At 40.8% G+C, this 21,950-nt stretch overlaps 1 protein-coding gene across 3 annotated transcripts in view; it reads right to left on the bottom strand.

The window, feature by feature from the left end:
- ADCY1 (adenylate cyclase 1) overlaps nucleotides 1-21,950 on the bottom strand; it is a 333,354-nt gene that overhangs the window by 95,430 nt on the left and 215,974 nt on the right. For 2 of the 3 annotated variants that reach the window (XR_014474925.1, XM_083188127.1), the window contains exon 6: nucleotides 16,730-16,759. The exons of the other annotated variant lie outside the window; for it this stretch is intronic. Coding sequence is in view for 1 of the 2 variants with exons in the window: in XM_083188127.1 (XP_083044253.1) it covers nucleotides 16,730-16,759 (30 nt within the window). In the remaining variant the exon portion in view is untranslated. The remainder of the gene's footprint in view (nucleotides 1-16,729; nucleotides 16,760-21,950) is intronic. 3 annotated transcript variants of the gene reach the window in all.

Raw genomic sequence — 21,950 nt, 5'->3', positions numbered from 1 at the left:
GTGCTGTAAAGTACAGCACCAATCACCGCGGGGTGTAAGGGTGACACTGGTGTCACCCCACCTCACCCCGCCCGCCCCCAAAGGCCGTGATTGGTTCGTCGGACCGACGGACCAATCACAGCCAAGGAGGGGGATTTAAACTAACGGTGACTGCACTGCAGACGCCATTCCGGTCTGGAATTGCGTGCAGTGCGGTCACCGTGCCCAGCTGCCGCCATTTACTGACCTGAACCGAGCAAAATACTTACCTGATCACTGCTTCATCACTGCTTGTAGTGTGCTGGATGCTTCCTGGATCCTGTTACTACTTGTGACTTCCTGTGTTGTGAACTTGTGCTGCTGCAGTGTAATAGCGTTAGATAGAGAGAGATAGATAGAGAGAGATAGAGAGATAGAGAGAGATAGTGTCAGAGAGTGCTATATTTTGTGCTGCTGCAGTGTGATATAGTTATAGATAGAGAGATAGAGAGAGATAGAGAGAGAGAGATAGAGAGATAGTGACAGATTGTGCTATATATTTTTTATATAACTGACTGCTGCCCCCCTTTTGTGCTGATCAGTATAAATTAACTGATCAGCAACTTTTTGGGGGCGCAGGTTTTTTTTTATATATATATATACCTGTCAGTGCTGCTGCTGCTGCAGTGTCATAGAGTGATAGATAGTGAGAGATAGAGAGATAGAGAGAGATAGTGACAGAGAGTGATAGAGACTGCTATATTTTGTGTCTGCTGCCCCCCTTTTGTGCACCCCCAGCAACTTTTTGGGGGTGCAGGGGTTATTTTTCATATCTATAACTGTCAGTGCTGCTGCTGCAGTGTCATAGAGTGATAGATAGTGAGAGATAGAGAGATAGAGAGAGATAGTGACAGAGAGTGATAGAGAGTGCTAAATTTTGTGTCTGCTGCCCCCGCCTTTTGTGCTGATCACTATATCTGAGGTGATCAGCAACTTTTTGGGGGTGCAGAGGTTTTTTTTTTTATATATACCTGTCAGTTGCTGCCAGTTGCACTGTCAGTTGCACCAAAGGTTGTGCACCTGCTGCCCCTCACAGGTAATCAGTGTCGCATCACTGATCACCTTTTTTTTTTTTTGTGGGTGCTGTGGGGTCTTTTTTAATTTTTTTTTTACACACACTGTGATTTTGTGGGTGTCCTGTGGCCACTGTGCGCTGATCAGTGACGTACATCACTGATCATCTTTTTCGGCACAGGGTTGATCTATTTTTTTTTTGATCAAATTCCTGTTGCCTTTGAGCGCTGTTCAGTGACGGACGTTACTGACCAACATCTGTGCTCAATTTTTGGCGCAGGACCTTTTTTTTTTTTTTTTTAACCCCTTCAATTTTTTTTTTAACCCCTTCAATTTTTTTTTTTGTATAAAGTATTTTTTTTTTCTGCACTACATACACACTACACACTACATACCCCCCAGGTTGAAATAAAGTTTGTACCCCCCCCTACACTATACACGTGTTGAAACATTTCACTACCAGTAACACAAAAATAAAAATGGCATCCCAAATGTCATCCCAGTCATCCAGAAGAATGTATTCAGCGGAGGAGGCATATGCCATGCTTGCCTCTGACTCTGACACAGCCAGTGATGCAAGCGGGGAATTTGAAGGATTCGTCTTAAGCTCCTCTTCCTCCTCTGGTGATGACAATTTTGAGCCCCAGGTTCCAGAGTTTTTGGCCATGCCAGGAATCCAATTTGATTCCACAGGTCTCAGAGAAATTGACTTTTTCAAATTATTTTTCTCTGATGATTTTATAAATTTAATGGTGGACCAAACTAATTTATATGCCCAGCAGTTTATTGCTCAAAACCCCACGTCATCATTTGCTAGGTGGACCCCTGTAGATGCAGTAGAGATGATGACGTTTTGGGGTCTGGTGTCATATGGGCATAGTAAAAAAGCCAGAAATTAGGCAATATTGGAGTACAGATGTTCTGTACAGCACCCCATTTTACCGTATGGCCATGCCCCGGGCTCGATTTGAGACGATCCTTAAATTTTTGCATTACAACGATAATGCACAGTGCCCACCCAGAGATGATCCCACCTTTGACCGGCTATTCAAAGTCAGGCCGGTCATTGATCATTTCAGTGCCAAATTTGAAGAGATGTACATCCCAGATAAATTCATTTGCATAGACGAGTCCCTTATACATTTTAAAGGAAGGGTTAAATTCCGCCAGTACCTTCCCAGTAAGAGGGCAAGGTATGGCATAAAAATGTATAAGCTGTGTGAAAGCACCTCAGGGTACACTCACAGGTTTAGGGTATATGAAGGGAAGGATTCAAGAATTGAACCGCCAGAATGCCCCCCCTCCCTCGTAGGTGTTAGTGGAAAAATTGTCTGGGATTTAGTGCACCCCTTCCTGGATAAAGGTTATCACCTCTATGTGGATAACTTTTACACTAGCATCCCCCTGTTTAAGGCCCTTGGTTCAAGAGGTACAGCAGCTTGCGGTACTGTGCGCAAGAACCAAAGAGGCCTCCCAAAAACGCACATTGCCCAAGTAATGAGAAGGGGTGAAAGCAGGGGAATATGCACCGAAAATATGTTGTTGGTCAAATATAAGGACAAGAGGGATGTCCTTATACTGACAACAATTCACGGAGACAGTACCACCTCCGTCCCTGTACGAGGTACCAGTACCCACACCTCAAAACCTAATTGTATCCTGGATTACAATAGGTACATGGGCGGAGTGGATCTTTCAGATCAGGTACTGAAGCCGTACAGTGCCCTGCGGAAAACAAAAATCTGGTACAAGAAGCTGGCCGTGTATATCATCCAGATGGCACTGTATAACGCTTACGTGCTATTCCGTTCTACCGGCCAGAGGGGGACATTTATGCACTTTCAAGAGGAAGTCATAAAGGGCCTAATATTTGGGAACCAGCAGGCAGAGGGCCCCAGTACTTCTAGTACTGGCCCCCGTATTGTACCAGGGCAGCATTTTCCTGATGAAATCCCCTCCACTGGAAAAAAGGGCAGGACACAAAAAAGGTGCAAAGTTTGCTATAAAAAGGGAATAAGAAAGCAAACTATTTTCCAGTGTGACACTTGCCCCGACAAACCCGGCCTATGTATAAAGGAGTGTTTTAAATTATACCACACATCTATGGATTATTAGGTTCATAATTTCACCGTGCTTCGGGGGTCTTGCTAATGCCACATAGCACCCACCATTCATTTCACCAGAATCAGAGCCGCAAAATCCAAAAATCACTCCTTCCCTTCTGAGTCCTGCCATGCACCCAACTGGTATTTTTTGGTCACATGTGAGGCATTGCCGTACTCGGGAGAAATTGGGGCACAGATTTTGGGGTGCTATTTCTCCTTCATACCTTCTGAAAATAAAATAAATTGAGCCAGAACTGCATTTTTGTGTAAAAAAATGTAATTTTTCATTTTCACTGCCCAGTTGTACCACAATTGGTGAAACCCCTGGGGGTTTGAAATGTACACTATACCCCTAGATGAATTCCCTGAGGGGTGTAGTTTGCAAAATGGGGTCACTTGTGGGGGGGTTCCACTGTATTGGTGCTTTGGGGGTCTTGCTAATGCGACATAGCACCCACCAACATTCCACCAGAATTTGTGCTGCAAAATCCAAATATCACTCCTTCCCTTCTGAGTCCTGCCATTTTTTGGTCACACATGAGGCATTGCCGTACTCGGGAGAAATTGGGGCACAGATTTTGGGGTGCTTTTTCTCCTTCATACCTTCTGAAAATGAAAAATTTTGAGCCAGAACTGCATTTTTGTGTAAAAAAATGTAATTTTTCATTTTCACTGCCCAGTTGTATCAAAATTGGTGAAACCCCTGGGGGTTTGAAATGTACACTATACCCCTAGATGAATTCCCTGAGGGGTGTAGTTTGCAAAATGGGGTCACTTGTGGGGGGGTTCCACTGTATTGGTGCTTTGGGGGTCTTGCTAATGCGACATAGCACCCACCAACATTCCACCACCAAAAATCACTCCTTCCCTTCTGAGTCCTGCCATGCACCCAACTGGTATTTTTTGGTCACATATGAGGCATTGCCATACTCGGGAGAAATTGGGGCACAGATTTTGGGGTGCTTTTTCTCCTTTATACCTTCTGAAAATGAAAAATTTTGAGCCAGAACAGCATTTTTGTGTAAAAAAATGTAATTTTTCATTTTCACTGCCCAGTTGTATCAAAATTGGTGAAACCCCTGGGGGTTTGAAATGTACACTATACCCCTAGATGAATTCCCTGAGGGGTGTAGTTTGCAAAATGGGGTCACTTGTGGGGGGGTTCCACTGTATTGGTGCTTGGGGGGTCTTGCTAATGCGACATAGCACCCACCAAAATTCCACCAGAATCTGAGCTGCAAAATCCAAAAATCACTCCTTCCCTTCTGAGTCCTGCCATGCACCCAAATGGTATTTTTTGGTCACATGTGAGGCATTGCCGTACTCGGGAGAAATTGGGGCACAGATTTTGGGGTGCTTTTTCTCCTTCATACCTTCTGAAAATGAAAAATTTTGAGCCAGAACTGCATTTTTGTGTAAAAAATGTAATTTTGCATTTGCACAGCCCAGTTGTATCAAAATTGGTGAAACCCCTGGGGGTTTGAAATGTACACTATACCCCTAGATGAATTCCCTGAGGGGTGTAGTTTGCAAAATGGGGTCACTTGTGGGGGGGTTCCACTGTATTGGTGCTTGGGGGGTCTTGCTAATGCAACATAGCACCCACCAACATTCCACCAGAATCTGAGCTGCAAAATCCAAAAATCACTCCTTCCTTTCTGAGTCCTGCCATGCACCCAACTGGTATTTTTTGGTCACATATGAGGCATTGCCATACTCGGGAGAAATTGGGGCACAGATTTTGGGGTGACTTTTCTCCTTCATACCTTCTGAAAATGAAAAATTTTGAGCCAGAACTGCATTTTTGTGTAAAAAAATGTAATTTTTCATTTTCACTGCCCAGTTGTATCAAAATTGGTGAAACCCCTGGGGGTTTGAAATGTACACTATACCCCTAGATGAATTCCCTGAGGGGTGTAGTTTGCAAAATGGGGTCACTTGTGGGGGGGTTCCACTGTATTGGTGCTTGGGGGGTCTTGCTAATGCAACATAGCACCCACCAACATTCCACCAGAATCTGAGCTGCAAAATCCAAAAATCACTCCTTCCTTTCTGAGTCCTGCCATGCACCCAAATGGTATTTTTTGGTCACATGTGAGGCATTGCCGTACTCGGGAGAAATTGGGGCACAGATTTTGGGGTGCTTTGTCTCCTTCATTCCTTGTGAAAATGAAAAATTTTGAGCCAGAACTGCATTTTTGTGTAAAAAAATGTAATTTTGCATTTGCACTGCCCAGTTGTATCAAAATTGGTGAAACCCCTGGGGGTTTGAAATGTACACTATACCCCTAGATGAATTCCCTGAGGGGTGTAGTTTGCAAAATGGGGTCACTTGTGGGGGGGTTCCACTGTATTGGTGCTTGGGGGGTCTTGCTAATGCGACATAGCACCCACCAAAATTCCACCAGAATCTGAGCTGCAAAATCCAAAAATCACTCCTTCCCTTCTGAGTCCTGCCATGCACCCAAATGGTATTTTTTGGTCACATGTGAGGCATTGCCGTACTCGGGAGAAATTGGGGCACAGATTTTGGGGTGCTTTTTCTCCTTCATACCTTCTGAAAATGAAAAATTTTGAGCCAGAACTGCATTTTTGTGTAAAAAAATGTAATTTTTCATTTTCACTACCCAGTTGTATCAAAAATGGTGAAACCCCTGGGGGTTTGAAATGTACACTATACCCCTAGATGAATTCCCTGAGGGGTGTAGTTTGCAAAATGGGGTGACTTGTGGGGGGGTTCCACTGTATTGGTGCTTTGGGGGTCTTGCTAATGCGACATAGCACCCACCAACATTCCACCACCAAAAATCACTCCTTCCCTTCTGAGTCCTGCCATGCACCCAACTGGTATTTTTTGGTCACATATGAGGCATTGCCATACTCAGGAGAAATTGGGGCACAGATTTTAGGGGTGCTTTTTCTCCTTCATACCTTATGAAAATGAAAATTTTTGAGCCAGAACTGCATTTTTGTGTAAAAAAATGTAATTTTTCATTTTCACTGCCCAGTTGTATCAAAATTGGTGAAACCCCTGGGGGTTTGAAATGTACACTATACCCCTAGATGAATTCCCTGAGGGGTGTAGTTTGCAAAATGGGGTCACTTGTGGGGGGGTTCCACTGTATTGGTGCTTGGGGGGTCTTGCTAATGCAACATAGCACCCACCAACATTCCACCAGAATCTGAGCTGCAAAATCCAAAAATCACTCCTTCCTTTCTGAGTCCTGCCATGCACCCAAATGGTATTTTTTGGTCACATGTGAGGCATTGCCGTACTCGGGAGAAATTGGGGCACAGATTTTGGGGTGCTTTTTCTCCTTCATACCTTCTGAAAATGAAAAATTTTGAGCCAGAACTGCATTTTTGTGTAAAAAATGTAATTTTTCATTTTCACTGCCCAGTTGTACCACAATTGGTGAAACCCCTGGGGGTTTGAAATGTACACTATACCCCTAGATGAATTCCCTGAGGGGTGTAGTTTGCAAAATGGGGTCACTTGTGGGGGCTTCCTAAATTTTAGCATCTTATGGTGCCTAGAAACCTACATGGTGCCTAAAAAATAATCTCATAAAAAGGAGGCTCCAAAATCAAGTAGGTGCTCCTTCTATTATGAAGCCTGTGGTTTGGTCAACGTGCACACTAGAGCCACATATACAGTAGGATATTTATGAAAACAAAAGAATTGGGGGAATCAATTTTTAGTCACATTTCTCTAGTAAAATGTACTGTGTTCCTTAGAAAAATGTATTAATATTGCAAATCTGCAAAAAAAATGAAATTTTGAAATTTCACCTACACTTTGTTTTAATTCCTGTGAAACACCTAAAGGGTTAACAAACTTCCCTAATGCTGTTTTGAATACTGTGAGGGGTGCAGTTTTTGAAATGGTATCATTTATGGGGGTGTCTCACATACAAGTCCCTCAAAGTCACATCAGAACTGAACTGGTCCCTAAAAAAATCAGTGTTTGAAATTTTCTTGAAAATTTGAGAATTTGCTATTCATATTGTAAGCCTCCTAGTGTCCAAAAAAATTAAAAGGAAGTTGAAATAATGATGGAAACATAAAGTAGACATATGGTCTATGTTAGTTATTAACTATTTTGAGTGGTATGATTATTTGTCTCACAAGCAGAAAATTTAACATTTTGCAAATTGCTAAATTTTCCATTTTTTTACGACATTTTGGTATTTTTCACAAAAAAACACAGACTGTATCGACCCAAATTTACCACTAATTTGAAGTACAATGTGTCACGAAAAAACAATCTCAAAATCACTGGGATAAGTAAAAGCAAAAAAAAGTTATCCCCACTTAAGTGATACATGCCAGATTTGAAAAAAAGGGCTCTGTCAGGAACGCAAAAACTGGCTCTGTCAGGAAGGGGTTAAGAGATTATCGCATGATGTGTGACCATATATTTGTGGGTACTTTTCACCTCCCAGCTTTAAAATAGATATTTTATTGTGATGTGCACAGCCCATACCGCTAGTAACTGCAAAAAAGTTCTAAGAGTAAAAAAAATCAGCAATACTTGCTACTAAGTTACAGAACAATACATGATTGCAGCTCAAATAAAAACAACATTTATATACATGTTGGGGAGTGGGACCCCACGGCTATAAGGATATCTTTATCCTTTTTTTACATGTCTATGTTATATGTCTGTACTGTGTTTTTTATTTTCGCTATAGATTTTAGGAAATAAAATAATAAAGGTTATGTTTTATTATACCCTTTGGTGCATCACAAAGTGACATTCTCCTCCTTGCTCCCCAAGAAATTTTAGTTAGCATATAGGCTACTCAAGAGCTTTTAGAAGTATACTAGTTATTAGCACAAAAGAAAGTATGCCGATGGCAGTGCTTCCCAAACTAAGTTTCTAGGCACCCTGGGGTGCCTCTGGACACTTGTAGGGGTGCCTTGGATTGGTGATCGAACACAGTTATGATAGTTATGGGCAAAGCCATAGGCAAAACCAGAGTTGGTGGCCTGCCACTCATAAAATATTTGGGCAAACAAAAGCGAATCTGGTTCCTTACTACATAATTGAGCCTAAATATGACATATAAGCACAATTTCTTAATATTTTTTCTAAATTTATCAACAAGAAACTTTTGACCGAGGGGTGCCTTGAAAAATGTTTTAAAACTTGAGGGCACCGTGGCTCAAAAAGATTTGGGAGCCACTGGCCTATGGTAATATTACAAGCAAAAATGATATGTTACTTTAGAATGAAAATGCTTGCAGTACAGTGTTAAAGTCATAAATCGATAAAGAGTGACCCTACCTATACCCCAATAGCTTTATTCTTTAATGGTTCTCAAGAAAAGGATGATCGTGTAAGCATAATGGACATTAAACTATGATCAGCTTTGAGTTTTGCCACTTTAAAATCTCCTGGTAATGTAGTTCCCTCTTTAAGGTAGTTAAGCTTAGTAAAATCAGCCAATAGAACTCAAGCTGGAGATTTTTTTTTTTTTTTGTGGGGGGGGGGGGGGGGGGGGGGGGGGGAGTTTACGTGAAGTGAGCCACAGTATTTGACCCTTTTTCCCCTCCCACTCCTTGTTTTGTGCCATTTGGTTAGTTGTTGTGTGATGGGAATGGTAGTGTGGTCATTTAGGATAGGTTTTAAGCTTAATAATACATTCTCCTTGAATTGGGGAATGTTGTGCATGACTTGTCCAATGGGAAATGGTTACATCACCTGTAAGAGTGGTTTGTGGTAAATGGGAGAGTTGATCATCAAAGTTTGTTTCGTTCTTTGTGCATGTGTGTGTGTGTTTGTGTTTGATTGTCCTGTATATCTTTAATTCCACCTCCATTTCAATAAAAAAATGAGCCATTTGCCAATAAAATTTGACAACACTTTAAACGCCAGCACTGTATAAAATATACCGTTGTAGAGTTTATAATTATTTCATATGGTTACAATAGTATCTCGTTAATACTCCTGAAAATGTTGTTCTATGCACCACTAGGTTCAGTTAACACATCTTTACAAAGAGATGGCCACATACAGGATTGCAGAACATACAGAATGCTGTATGAGATACCCAAACACATGCTGTACCCTTTACATTTTTTTTCTTTTACAGGAATTTGAAAAAAATATTTCACATAAAAACATTTTCAGGCTGAGCTTGGACTGAACCATATCCCTCGTATCATGGTTCTGAGATCCCCACACAATCTGTGTGATGTCCACTGCCATTAAAATAGAAGCTGTGTGAACCTAATGACACACACTAGACCTCTTTTGCATCCTTGAGTTTTAAAGCTACTGTATATCAATGAAATTATGGTTGAGTAGCTTTGACATTTCTTGTTTGTGACCTTACTCTGCTGTTGCTAAGACAACTGTCTCTAACACATTACATGACTTACTACTGTGCTGTCCTGTGGATATCAGTACCTTGGATATTCCTTGTTTTAGATATTACTAGTCTACTTTTTGGGGTCATTACTTAATCACTGATGTAACTTGGGTGCTCACTATTTCCAACTTTGTCATTTGTAGTTAATAGATGTATCTTGCAATTATAATTTCAAAGGGGGCATATTTTAATTGCATGATGAAATATCATGGGTTCAGAGTTCAACTGAATGGCACAAAATGCATCCTATTAAACATAAGGATTGGACCCGAGCACCAGCTGGGTGGTTAGGCAAAATCTAGTACTTTTGTAGTGGCATGATCTACACAGGAATAAACAACTCTAAATATGCTTTGTACGCTCCACACACTTTAATCTCATATCAGTAACCTGACTGTGGAACCTTTACAGTGGATAATGTAGTGTCTGGTGTGACGTCTGTGTACCTCTGCTCCATATTCCTGCCATCAGCAGACTTGTCCAATTGACTTGTGCAATTTTATCCATTTATGTTCAGAAATCGAAGCTATTTTCTTTTCAAATAAAAGATGCATTTTGCACTTTATTATGGGCATTTTTACATTACACATGTAGCCTCACTCATCTATGCTAGCAATGGAGTTTGGATAACCTATTGAGGGGCAAAGCATTGTGCAATGTGGCTAATGTGGTGTATGGTGTTGCCGGTGAGTGTAATACTTATGTTTATCCACCAGATGTCTCTTATGAAAATTACCATTGCGCATGCATGAGGTCGCCAATGAAATACAGTACAGTAATTTCGTCCAAGAACTACTTTACTGTATGTTAAATGCTAAAAACTTAGCCTTGAAGAAGCCTAAGAGAGCGAAATGCGCATTGGCAGTTCGTCTCTGTAAATCGCTATAATTGTTAATAATGTGTGTTAACTGAATTTGTGTCTGTCAGATGAAAACCCCGTAGCGTACAACACAGCCTGTCAGAAGCGCGGCACACGCGCTGGCTGAGAGTAGAAGCTGGGGAGCGAGTCTCCAAGCTGAGCGGGCATGCTTATCGGAGCTCACAGATTGGAGCCACGATAAACAGTGCATAGTTCATACTGGCGCCCTATACCCTGCGCACGGCTAATACTGTTTGGTTATTGAAGCCGAGACGGCCAGCACCCTGTACTTACAGATCAAAGGCATAGTACCTGATGATGTATCTGATCTGTGCGGCAAATTGTTAATAGTTATACAGCTACTAAAGCACACTGAATTGGGTCTGGATACACACTATCCAATACAGAATACACACTCGATCTCTATGATGCATACCAACAGTGCCTATTAAATAACAAGTGTGATAATACTGCAGCACCAAGTACCCGGACATTTAGTGCAGAATACCTGGTGATATACCCCCTGTTTGTACTGACAATAAACTGTCCACTGACAATAATTTGGGCACAGGGAATATATGCACTGACTGATCCTTATTATACAGCAGCACGTTAATGCCTGGACATTTAGTGTAGAATACCCAGTGATATACTCCTTGCTGTGCGGGTAACAAACAGTGCACAGATACCACTTGGATTATAGGGAATACATGCACTAACTGATCCTGACTATATAGCAGTACAAAGTACCCAGACATTTAGTGCAAAATACCTGGCAATATACTCTCTTCTATGTGCGGATAATAAATTGATAAATTGTGCAGACACTACTTGAGGCACAGGGAATATATGCACTAATTGATCTGCAATATACAACAATACGAGGCACCCAGACACTCAGTGCAAAATACCTGGTGATATACCCTTGTTGTGCAGAGAATTAACTACGCACAGATACAACTTGGGGCATAGGGAATATATGCATCAATTGATCTCTATTATACAGCAGCACGAAGTACTCAGACACTAAGTGCACAATACCTGGTGATACACCCCCTCTGTGCGGTGAATAGACTAATGCACTAACATTACTTAGGGGCACAGGGAATATATGCACTAACTAATCCTCATTATACGGCCAGCACTACTGATATATACATGTGCGGCTAGCACTGTGTATTTACACTTGCTACACACGATACATGGTGACTCACCCGGAATATGTATCTAGCATAAATTAACACCAATAATAATTACGCCGAATAAGGATACCAACATCACGTCACAGGTACATGCTGTGCATTATGACACATAGCATCCTAGAGACTCACATTGCAGCACCGTCATAACTAAATGATGAGAGACAGTGCAGTGCTCTGATCATACCTACTACAGCAGCGCATTCATATAGAGAACCAAGTGATTTGGGGACCAGTCCTGACCACAATCAGGCAACTCTCCTCACTATTAAAGCTTCTTAAGAATTGTTTAACCCATCACCAAGTGCACTTACACCCTTAAAGTGCTGGGCTAGCATATTCCTCATAAAAAACTCAGAGGACTGTGTACTAGCTCTCTCAATACCCTCTAAGTTATTGCAAGTATTTAAGCTACAAGGACCAAATAGCTACTATATAGGCAACAACACGGTGATTGGGATACGATTTACTAACAAATGTTACATTGTGTGGGGAAATAACCTGTACAAGACACAGGACAAATACCAGAGAGGAAACAATTGAAAGCACATCTGACCTGAATGACACAGTGGTACAATAAGGACACAGTGGGTACCGACATACCCACACACATTGCTACAAGAATATACCTATCATAAAGGTCTCAAAAAGGATCACACCTTACAGCGATTTACAGAGCTAAAAGATTTTTTAATTTTGATAAAACTGAATAAACTATCTGCATGCTCCCATACATGGTCGTATAAATGTCTTTTGTCAGCCCAACATGCAGCTCAAACTGAGGACATCGTCACATGACAGATAACTCCTAGATGTGACCACTATATACCATAATTAGGTTCTTTGCAAGATTGTACACACTATATCGTTTGTCTGGAAATTCAAAGTAAATCCTTGATGACATTGCATTGTTTGCCTGTTGTCTAGTGTGTACATAGCATAAGGTTTGCAAGGTGTATTCAAAGAGAATTCACACAGTACCGATTCCGTCCACATACATCTATCTCAAAAAGGATCACACCTTACAGCGATTTACAGAGCTAAAAGATTTTTTAATTTTCTCAAATTTCTTTCTTTTTCTATATCTCACTACTTTGTTTTTAAATATTTTGCTTCACGTATCCCTGATACAGGGATTCAGATCACAAAGTCATAGAATTAATAAAATTGAAAATGACTAAAAGTGAAGGACGGTTTCATGATCTTTAATTATCACTCTGTTATTAATAAAGTAATCACCCGTTGTAATTTTAAGTCTTATCAGACTAGGTGAATGAGGATTGCATCCAAGATAAAACTGAATAAACTATCTGCATGCTCCCATACATGGTCGTATAAATGTCTTTTGTCAGCCCAACATGCAGCTCAAACTGAGGACATCGTCACATGACAGATAACTCCTAGATGTGACCACTATATACCATAATTAGGTTCTTTGCAAGATTGTACACACTATATCGTTTGTCTGGAAATTCAAAGTAAATCCTTGATGACATTGCATTGTTTGCCTGTTGTCTAGTGTGTACATAGCATAAGGTTTGCAAGGTGTATTCAAAGAGAATTCACACAGTACCGATTCCGTCCACATACATCTATCCTCAATGCACTAAAATGTGTGTTACATTTAACAGTACTTATGTATTATCACGGCGCCCAGTTGCATTGATTGTATGCCTTAAGTGTTAGGCATACAATCACATGCGATTGACGCGATTTTGTGGTAAAATCAGGTCGATCGCATCGCATGCGACCAAATCGTGCATGTGATGCGATCGACGCGATCGACACGATTTTCCCATAGGAATCAATGTTAAATGGTTAAAAATGGTCCCTGACACCCGATTTCACTTTAGGGGCAATGTTAAATGCCCATCCAGGGCCCCCCATTAGGTGTATTAGCCCAAATGCCCCCGCATTGTTAACGCCACCCGACCATCAACGCCAAACCGCGCAGCGAGCCCTCAAGGGGCAGCGGTACGCGTCCTCCGACCTTTTCATATACCCACTATCCACGTCGGCGTGGAGTTGATTCTATATAGTTTGGCGAGCGCAGCGAGCCACCGAGCCTGAAGCGAGGCGAGCGTAGCAGAAATACGAGCCCGAAGCGTGGCGAGCGCAGCCAGCCCCGCGAGGGGATGCGAAATACATGTTAAGTAATCCGTGTCCCCTCGCCACGCTTCGGGCTCGTATTCCGCGTCCCCTCGCCACGCTTCGGGCTCGGTGGCTCGCTGCGCTCGCCACACTATTTAAAATCAACTCCACGCCGATGTGTATAGTGTGGGTATGAAAAGGTTGGAGGACGCGTACCGCCACCCCTTGCGGGTTCGCTGCGCTCGCCGCGCTTCGGGTTGCCGTTGATGGTGGGGTGGCGTTAACAATGAGGGGACATACACCTAATGGGGGGGCCTGGGGGGCAGTTAACATTGACCCTAATGTGAAATGGGGTGTCAGGGAACATTTGGAACCATTTAACATTGATTCCTAAGGAAAAATCGCGTCGATCGCATCGCATGCACGATTTGGTCGCATGCGATGCGATCGATACGATTTTTCCGACGCGATGTAAAAATCGGGCGCCGTGATAATACATAAGCACCCATTTAACTTGTGAGCTCCATGTGACTCGATAGTGGTGAAAAGTAAGTGGAAGAATATAGCTGCTCTTTCTCTGCAGGAGACTGTAAGAACTAATAGGGGCAGGGAGTGGATGTATTCAGCACGGATTCTAGTTATTCATGTGTGAGCTTTTTCTACATCGCTCAGATCCCCAAATGATAGAGAGGGCCCACGGAATACATAAAATACGCACAAGACATGTCCACCTTTACAAATCCCAAATCTATGATCCGGGAATAACATTAGTTTCCCAGCTCAAGTTGTATGCTACAGTATATTCAGTACACTTCCAAATTCTAAAATGTATAAAGAAATACTTTTAAACATACAACGAAAATTGTCAAATACACCAATAATGTATTACAAACATAAACATGATAGACAAACACAGCATGACTGTTGCTAATGATGATGGCCCTGTGTATATTGCTATATATATTATTCATCCAAATATGCAGGGGACATATACTGCACAAAATGGCCCTTATTCAGATCTGATCGCAGTACAAATTTGTTCTCAAAATAGGCAAAACCATGTGCACTGCAGGTGGGGCAGATGTAACTTGTGCAGAGAGAGTTAGATTTGTGTGAGTTATTTTGTTTCTGTGCAGGGTAAATACTGGCTGCTTTATTTTTACACTGCAATTTAGATTTCAGTTTCGACACACCCCACCCAAATTTAACTCTCTCTGCACAAGTTACATCTGCCCCACCTGCAGTGCACATGGTTTTGCCCATTTTGAGAACAAATTTGTAATGCGATCAGATCTGAATAAGGGCCAATATCTGTTTGTATCCAGCCTGAGCTGTTTCCATTGGATGATTGGTATTTTAGTAGGCCCTGTACTGATATATTTTCAGACAAACACTTAACAAAAACACATTAAATGTCTATTAAAAAGCTACTGAAAAACTGTTTGATCATAGACACACGGTAATGGAGCTTATGGGGCGAATGCATAGTTGAATTTAAGCCCTTTTGCCAAGCATAAATTGCGTGTTTTTGAAATGTACATCTCTGGAAGCAAGCAGATGCAGCAATGGGCAAAACATCCCTTTCAAAATGGAAAGGGTCCTTCTAATGTAAGTTAAGATCCAGAGTCAGTTAAGAGAGGAAGAGGCCTGTGTACAGCCTCTGTCGTCCGGGTCCCTCCTCTCTGTCAGCATCCGCTCAGTGCATAAATGACGGTCATTATTCCAGCAATTTCCGCAGAGCTTCTGCCTTATTCACAGGACTGGTATACGTGCAATGGATCGACGATGTCTAGATCAAAAATCACGTGATTGACCAATAATGTTCGAACGCAACAAGTTAGGTGCCTAAACACAGTCTACAGCGTCTAGATCATCCGTAACAGAAGATCGACGCAAGCAAAAGTTTGACGGGAACGATGTCGACAATGACATGGTCAACACTAGTTGGTCATGATTTTTTTGCTTTATCTGACTTGTTCATACTTTACTATCCCAGTGGACGTAGAGAATAAAATAGCATAGAACTGAGCCTAAATCATGGCAAGCATAGCCAGCCATACAAGGGGACACTACACTTATACAGTATCCGTGTCAACCTAAGCCGACATAGACACTATGGTCCATGTCACTGTCTACCATATTACCGTCGACCTATTGCTTGAATCAATTTTTTGTTAATGTCGATCTAGATGCTGTCAACTATGTTTAGGCTTCTGACTAAACGTATTTGACCATTAGTAGCCGACCATGTGATCTAGACATGGTCGATCCGCTATACCATAACCCACAGAACTACAAAGGGATAAGTATTACAAAAATTTGTGCAGCATGTGCGTTGTGAGCCCCCCTGGACTCAGCGGCAGCCACACTGCACCCATTATAAATATGCTGCTGTTAAGATCAAAAGGGCTTGTTGGCAGAGCTTAAAGTTGTGCATACAGTATGCATCCATTCCGTTTACAGATACATACTGTACACAATAGGGATAGTGCAAGTGTGCACTTACAATGATGACTGCTTTGAAACCCTGCATATACAGTAGATGGGAGCAATTATGGCTGACTTGAATCCAATTTTGCATTGCCCCCTAAGAGTTTTACCTGCTTGAATGAGCAAGCAAAATACTAATTAGATAAAATATCAACTGTTTCTATATATTTTAATGCTGAAATGCATACCTCCATTCCATGAACATTAAATAGGAGATTGCATTTCTACTAATAAATTCCAAAACTGACAATTTTGTTTCCATTCACTGTAACTTTTTTTTTTTTTTGAAAAATAGGAAATGGAAAGAGAATATACAGTAGCCAGGGAAATAATCGTCTGAAGATTTTGCACTAGCAAACAATGTAACATCAGTCAGTTTATGGAAAAAGCATAATATTTATACTGTATGTATGGACATGCATAATCTAAGACTAAGGACTGTATGACAACTACTGTAAATAGACTGAATGACAACAAAACAGCTACAAGAAAGATATACTACATGCCACACATGAAAGAGAAGCAAGACTAGCAAAGACTATTACAAGACATGAAACAATGGATTTCGGTACTGACACATTCAGGTCCAAAACGCGAGGCTTGAATCTGGATCAGGACACAAGTAGACATAAAAAAGAAAATTAGTACGTGTACATATGAGCTACAGTAATAATAATGATATTACAGAGGATGGGCAAACATATTCTACATTACAAAATAAGAGAATTGGGAAACAAACAATATCGCAGCAATAGAAGTAGAAAAACTTTTGTTTGGCAAGATGTATGCAGGGGTTAAGATTCTGGCATCTCTGATACTCTGGAACATTGATGGGTCATTTATGATGAGCATATGCGTTATCATTGCAATGATTATGCGTTAGATATGTTCCTAGTGTGGATAATATTATATAGTGTCTCACTGTTCTGAGAGGCAAGTATGGGGTCAGTAACTAGTATGATTGCTTATCCTTTCAGTGCCATATTGAAGGATCTTGGGGGAGTCTCCAGGTGAGATGGCTCCCAAGTAGGAACACACTAATATATTCCCCACAGTGGAGCTATTTTGTATGCAGATTGGGACAACCTGAGCAGAGACACCTTCACATGACTAGTGGCATATCATATGTGTGTAACTGAGTGCTCTGCGTCATATTATTACTGTAGGTAGGATGTATTTTACTTTTGCCAGGGGAATTTGTGTTTGGTGTTTTTTCTTGGCTAGATTTGGATAAGCCCTTACATGTACTTATCATTAGCCAATAAATTGATTATAAGCAACTTCTAATCTGTGTATAAAAATGAATTACAGTATACTGTATATGCATAAATGTATTCTATCATTGCTTTTTTTATGTAAAACTGTACAACATTCATTCTGCAGCATAGATAGCAGCGATATACCACTCCACTCTAACTATTAAAAACCAAGCAATAGGGACAGCCATTTACCATCAAAGGTTAGCAAACATTGTTGGTTTCCTGCCAATGGTTAATTGTTTTGCAGTCAATGGCAGAGTTCGGAGGTTTTTCCACCACTGATGTTGGAGAGCGAATGCTGATGTGGCTGTTTTTTTTTTTATGTCAAGGTTCTTGGCACCGCGCTCTTCTCCCAAACATCCACAATCTTTCTCTGACTGTCTAATTGTCATTACATTAGTAATAGCCGATTATGGTTTGACTCATTAATGCTTTTCCATCTATGGGTGTTCATTGATGATTTCCTAACAGTGACGGTTTTCCATTCATTGGCTATCCCTGGCAAGAATACATATTTTGTGATCTCTGTTAAGGACCTCCATACTTTACATTCATAAAGTCACTTCTACTGAAACCAAGTGTCTAGAGAGGAATACAGTGGAAATGTCAGGAGATGCAGCCATATCTCCTGAGTGGCATAGCTATGACCAAATATGCAGAAGACCCTGAGGAACACCTCAACATACTGAACAACCCCCAAGCACTACACAGATCTTTTATGACAAAGATGGATAGATTTACATCCAGTGGGACAAGAATTGTCACATGCTCACAGAGCTCCCATTGCTGGCTCCACACAGCACACCCACCAAGCATCCTGTTGCCACCAGCATTTCAAGGACCAAGAATTGACTGTGATGAGTGACCATGGAGCAGGACACACTGCCTCACCTGGAACCCAAGAGCCCTGAAGCAGCTCGCTAACAACTGCAGCACTACCTGCTGTCTGCAGCATGCTCTATGGCCGAGTCCTAGCTCAGTCTGCTGCCATTTGTCAAGAGGTACTGAGGCCCAATGGAAAATCTGAGATCATCACAGACAAGGGGTCCAGCAGTAGAAGAAGATAGGATAGAGCGCTGGCAACTCCATGCAACCACCATCTTACCACATCCATGTGCATCAGCCACCAGTCCACCTGAGCCCGGAGTAAGGGAGTCAGAATGGTTCACCACACGGCTGCTGGTCACTTCCTCAGGGCCACTCTGCCTACAGTATTTCATCACTGGTTGTTCCCTCAAATATTGGCCACTGTTGCACTTGGCATCAAGTGACAACCATCATGCTCAGCTTGGACCTGACCTTTCTGCACCCTGCTACTCTAGACCAATGTCATTACCCTCATTCACAAAACTGACCTTATAGGCTTGTGCATTTTAATACCAAAAATCAGATTTCTCTGGCCAAATGTAATAGGATATGAGAATCAGAAAGTGACAGATTATGGGAGAGGTTTCCCATTTTTTTTTTAAAAGCGGCAACCATTTACACTGAAAAAAAAACAGATTGATTTTGGCATGTAATTGATTGGCATTTAAAACAAAAAACTCTCACAAAATCTCTAACTTTCTGACTCACACCATATTACATTTGGCCCTTCGCCTCTTGGTATTATGTAGTGTATGTTATGGCTTGTCACCAAGACAACTATAGCTGCTATTACAGGTTGGATGTGCGTTGGTTAGTACTGGGGGAGATGCTGGCATATGTAGTCTAGCCCTGCAAATTGCTCTCCGTAAATAGCGTGAAACATGGATCCATTTTAAACTACACTTCCCAACAGCTTGTAGAACTTCTCTTTGTGACATTCCCAGGAATAATTGAGCATGAGAGGCCCAGCCTAGGAAGAAGACTGGGAGTAATGAAAGGTGAGAAGGAGCCCAGGAGAAGGAGGCATCTAATAAAGTCATTTTGCTGGAGCTGAATGGTGCGTACTGCCAGGTGTTTATTGAACAGAGGGGGGAAGAGAATGCCTAAGGTGATTGATGAAGTGAAGGTTCTGTGAGGTGATTACTGAAGTGGGGTGCTGTTATATGATTATTGAAGGGAGGCAGTGCTGTTGTTGCTAGTTGTGAAGGGGCATTCATAACAGTTCAAGCTTCAAGATCCCAAAAAATTAGGTCCATCACTGTATGGACCTAACAGTTATGGTGGGACCCTACTATAATTGCTAGGATGCTGAAACTACCTATTTTGTGTAATTTCAGAATAATCTTAGGTAGATGACTGCTTTGCCTGGTAATGTTTGTGGGTTGGTATTTAACTCAAAATGTGTGCTCCAACCCATTATGCTTATCATGGTCTCTAAGGGGTACATTTACTAAGATGGGAGTTCGACTGAAGATGGGATGTTTATCTATTATCTTCTAGAAGTAAATAAGAGTTATAATCTGAATGGTGCTATGAACACATCTCATCTTAAATAGAACTCCTATCTTAGTAAATTTACCCCTAAGTTTTCATGTTCTGTTTTGTTTTTTCAATTATTATTTTTGTGTTTTATTTATTTGTCTAATACCAAATTCTTGTACAATGTACCATGTTTCTGTTGTTTGTAAAGCAACTTCGAGTCCTTGTGGAGAAATGTGCTGTATAAATAAAAAATATTAATGTTAATGTTATTATTATTATTATTACTACATAAATCCTAATTCTAGAGTATTTCTGTGAAAAAATAATCAAAACCATGCAAACTTGCATTACACTTCATAAATGACCAATTCCTTGCCAATATTGTACATTTCCATGGGGTTTGTGTCATGTAGTGATTAGTCAAAAATATTTTCACATCTTTTATAACTATGCAGAGAGACTAAGCCCTAGTGCAATGAACATTGTTGCTAAGAAAGACAATGCTGTATTTATTGATGAATAGAACATGAGAAATGAATACAATGGTAATATAATCATACAATAAAAATTCAAATAATTAAGCAAATACAAATACAAAACACTTATGGCAGTATGCTATTAGTTACCACGGCAAATTGACTGGCCTTTTAAGTATGCATTTTTCTGCGAAATCGCAGCCGTGAAAATACATAGGGTCCTGGCTTTTCGAGGAACCTATGTATTTTCAATCGAAAACACAAATTTTTCATATGGAAAAATAGGATAGAGAGAAAATTTTTTGAACAAGATTAACCATAACTTGGTCATGATATTTATCTATGTCCATCACTACTCCCTCTTTATCAGCTGGGGGGAACACTAGGGCATTATTGTTATTCAGATCTTTCAGTGCATTACTCTCATTTTTGCTCAAGTTATTGTGCAACGGCACAAACCCATTAAACACTTCCTGGACTTCAAAGTTAGTAATCCTGGAGAAAGTACAAATAGAAGAAGTATAAGACTCTGGGTCAAATGATGATCTGGGCATGCTTTTCCATAACTGAGCAGGTATGATATCAGTGACTTCAGTATTTGTAATCTAATTATTACAAGGTACATCTTTAGACTTATAAAAAAATAATTTTAGGCAGAGCTGATGAGACAAACAATGTTGTCCACTCAAGATCATTAAAGGAAGAAGACGGAATGAAAGATAATCCCTTAGCTAGTAGCTGCGATTCAGAGTGCAGAGTGAAGAAGATAAATTGATTACGAGCTCTTCTTTTGGTTGGGGTTTTTTTTCCCCCTTTGGTGGACACTTTCCCCATTTGGTAGTCACCCCTAAAGGGATTGTTTTATTATGGTTGGAAGTGCGATTGCTGCCCCCCATTGCATGAGACTCTCTCACTCCTCATCCTATACATTACAGAAATACGAGTGAGCAGCAGAAGTCTGATGTATCATAGAAGTCCCAACTGTATGCAATAATATTGTGTGATATCTCCTACTCTGTATGACCCATGATTAAATCCTTACCACCATCTAATGAGTGAATATAAAAAGTTCCGATCGGGTATAAGGAAATATGATGGTCATTTTTCACACTTTTCACATCATTCTGCAAAACCTTGCACAATAATTGAGTGTAGGAATGTGCATGTTCACAATCTGACCGGCCAAAACAAAACACCAAAATATTTCGCGAACGCATCAATATTTAACACATTTTCTATCTTTTTCTTTATTGTGTGGGAAAACACATATATATATAAAATGAATTTAAGTAAAATGTATTAACTGCAAGCAGGCATATAAGTTCTAGGGGTTAAGCGTGCACCCCACCCGAGTTTCTTTTCTCTTGTTTTTGTGTCCTCCCCATTGCTGTTGGATTAATTTAAATCAGTCGAACTGTGTTCCTTCTGTACCCTATTCCGATGGAAAAAAGGTCTTCTATTGCCTCTCTCCTGCTGGGGGCTGTCCAGTGGTACACTGTCTGCAATTCATAATCCATATGTATATATGTATGTATATATATATATATATATATATATATATATATATATATATATATATACACAGCTAGGATGCTCGGCACTCAGGATGCTTGAGATAATTCAAGTAGTTCGCTGGGTGCCCTCTCCAATAGAATTTGGATATGTACTGTAGGGTGTGGAAAATCAAGCAATAATCCTCACAGCTAAATTGTG

This window comes from Crinia signifera, chromosome 5 (genome assembly GCF_055691185.1).
Source record: "Crinia signifera chromosome 5, ASM5569118v1, whole genome shotgun sequence".
NCBI classification, from domain to species: Eukaryota; Metazoa; Chordata; class Amphibia; order Anura; family Myobatrachidae; genus Crinia; species Crinia signifera.
The sequence above is the reverse complement of the archived record's forward strand: the minus strand, read 5'-3'. Positions and strand labels throughout refer to the sequence as shown.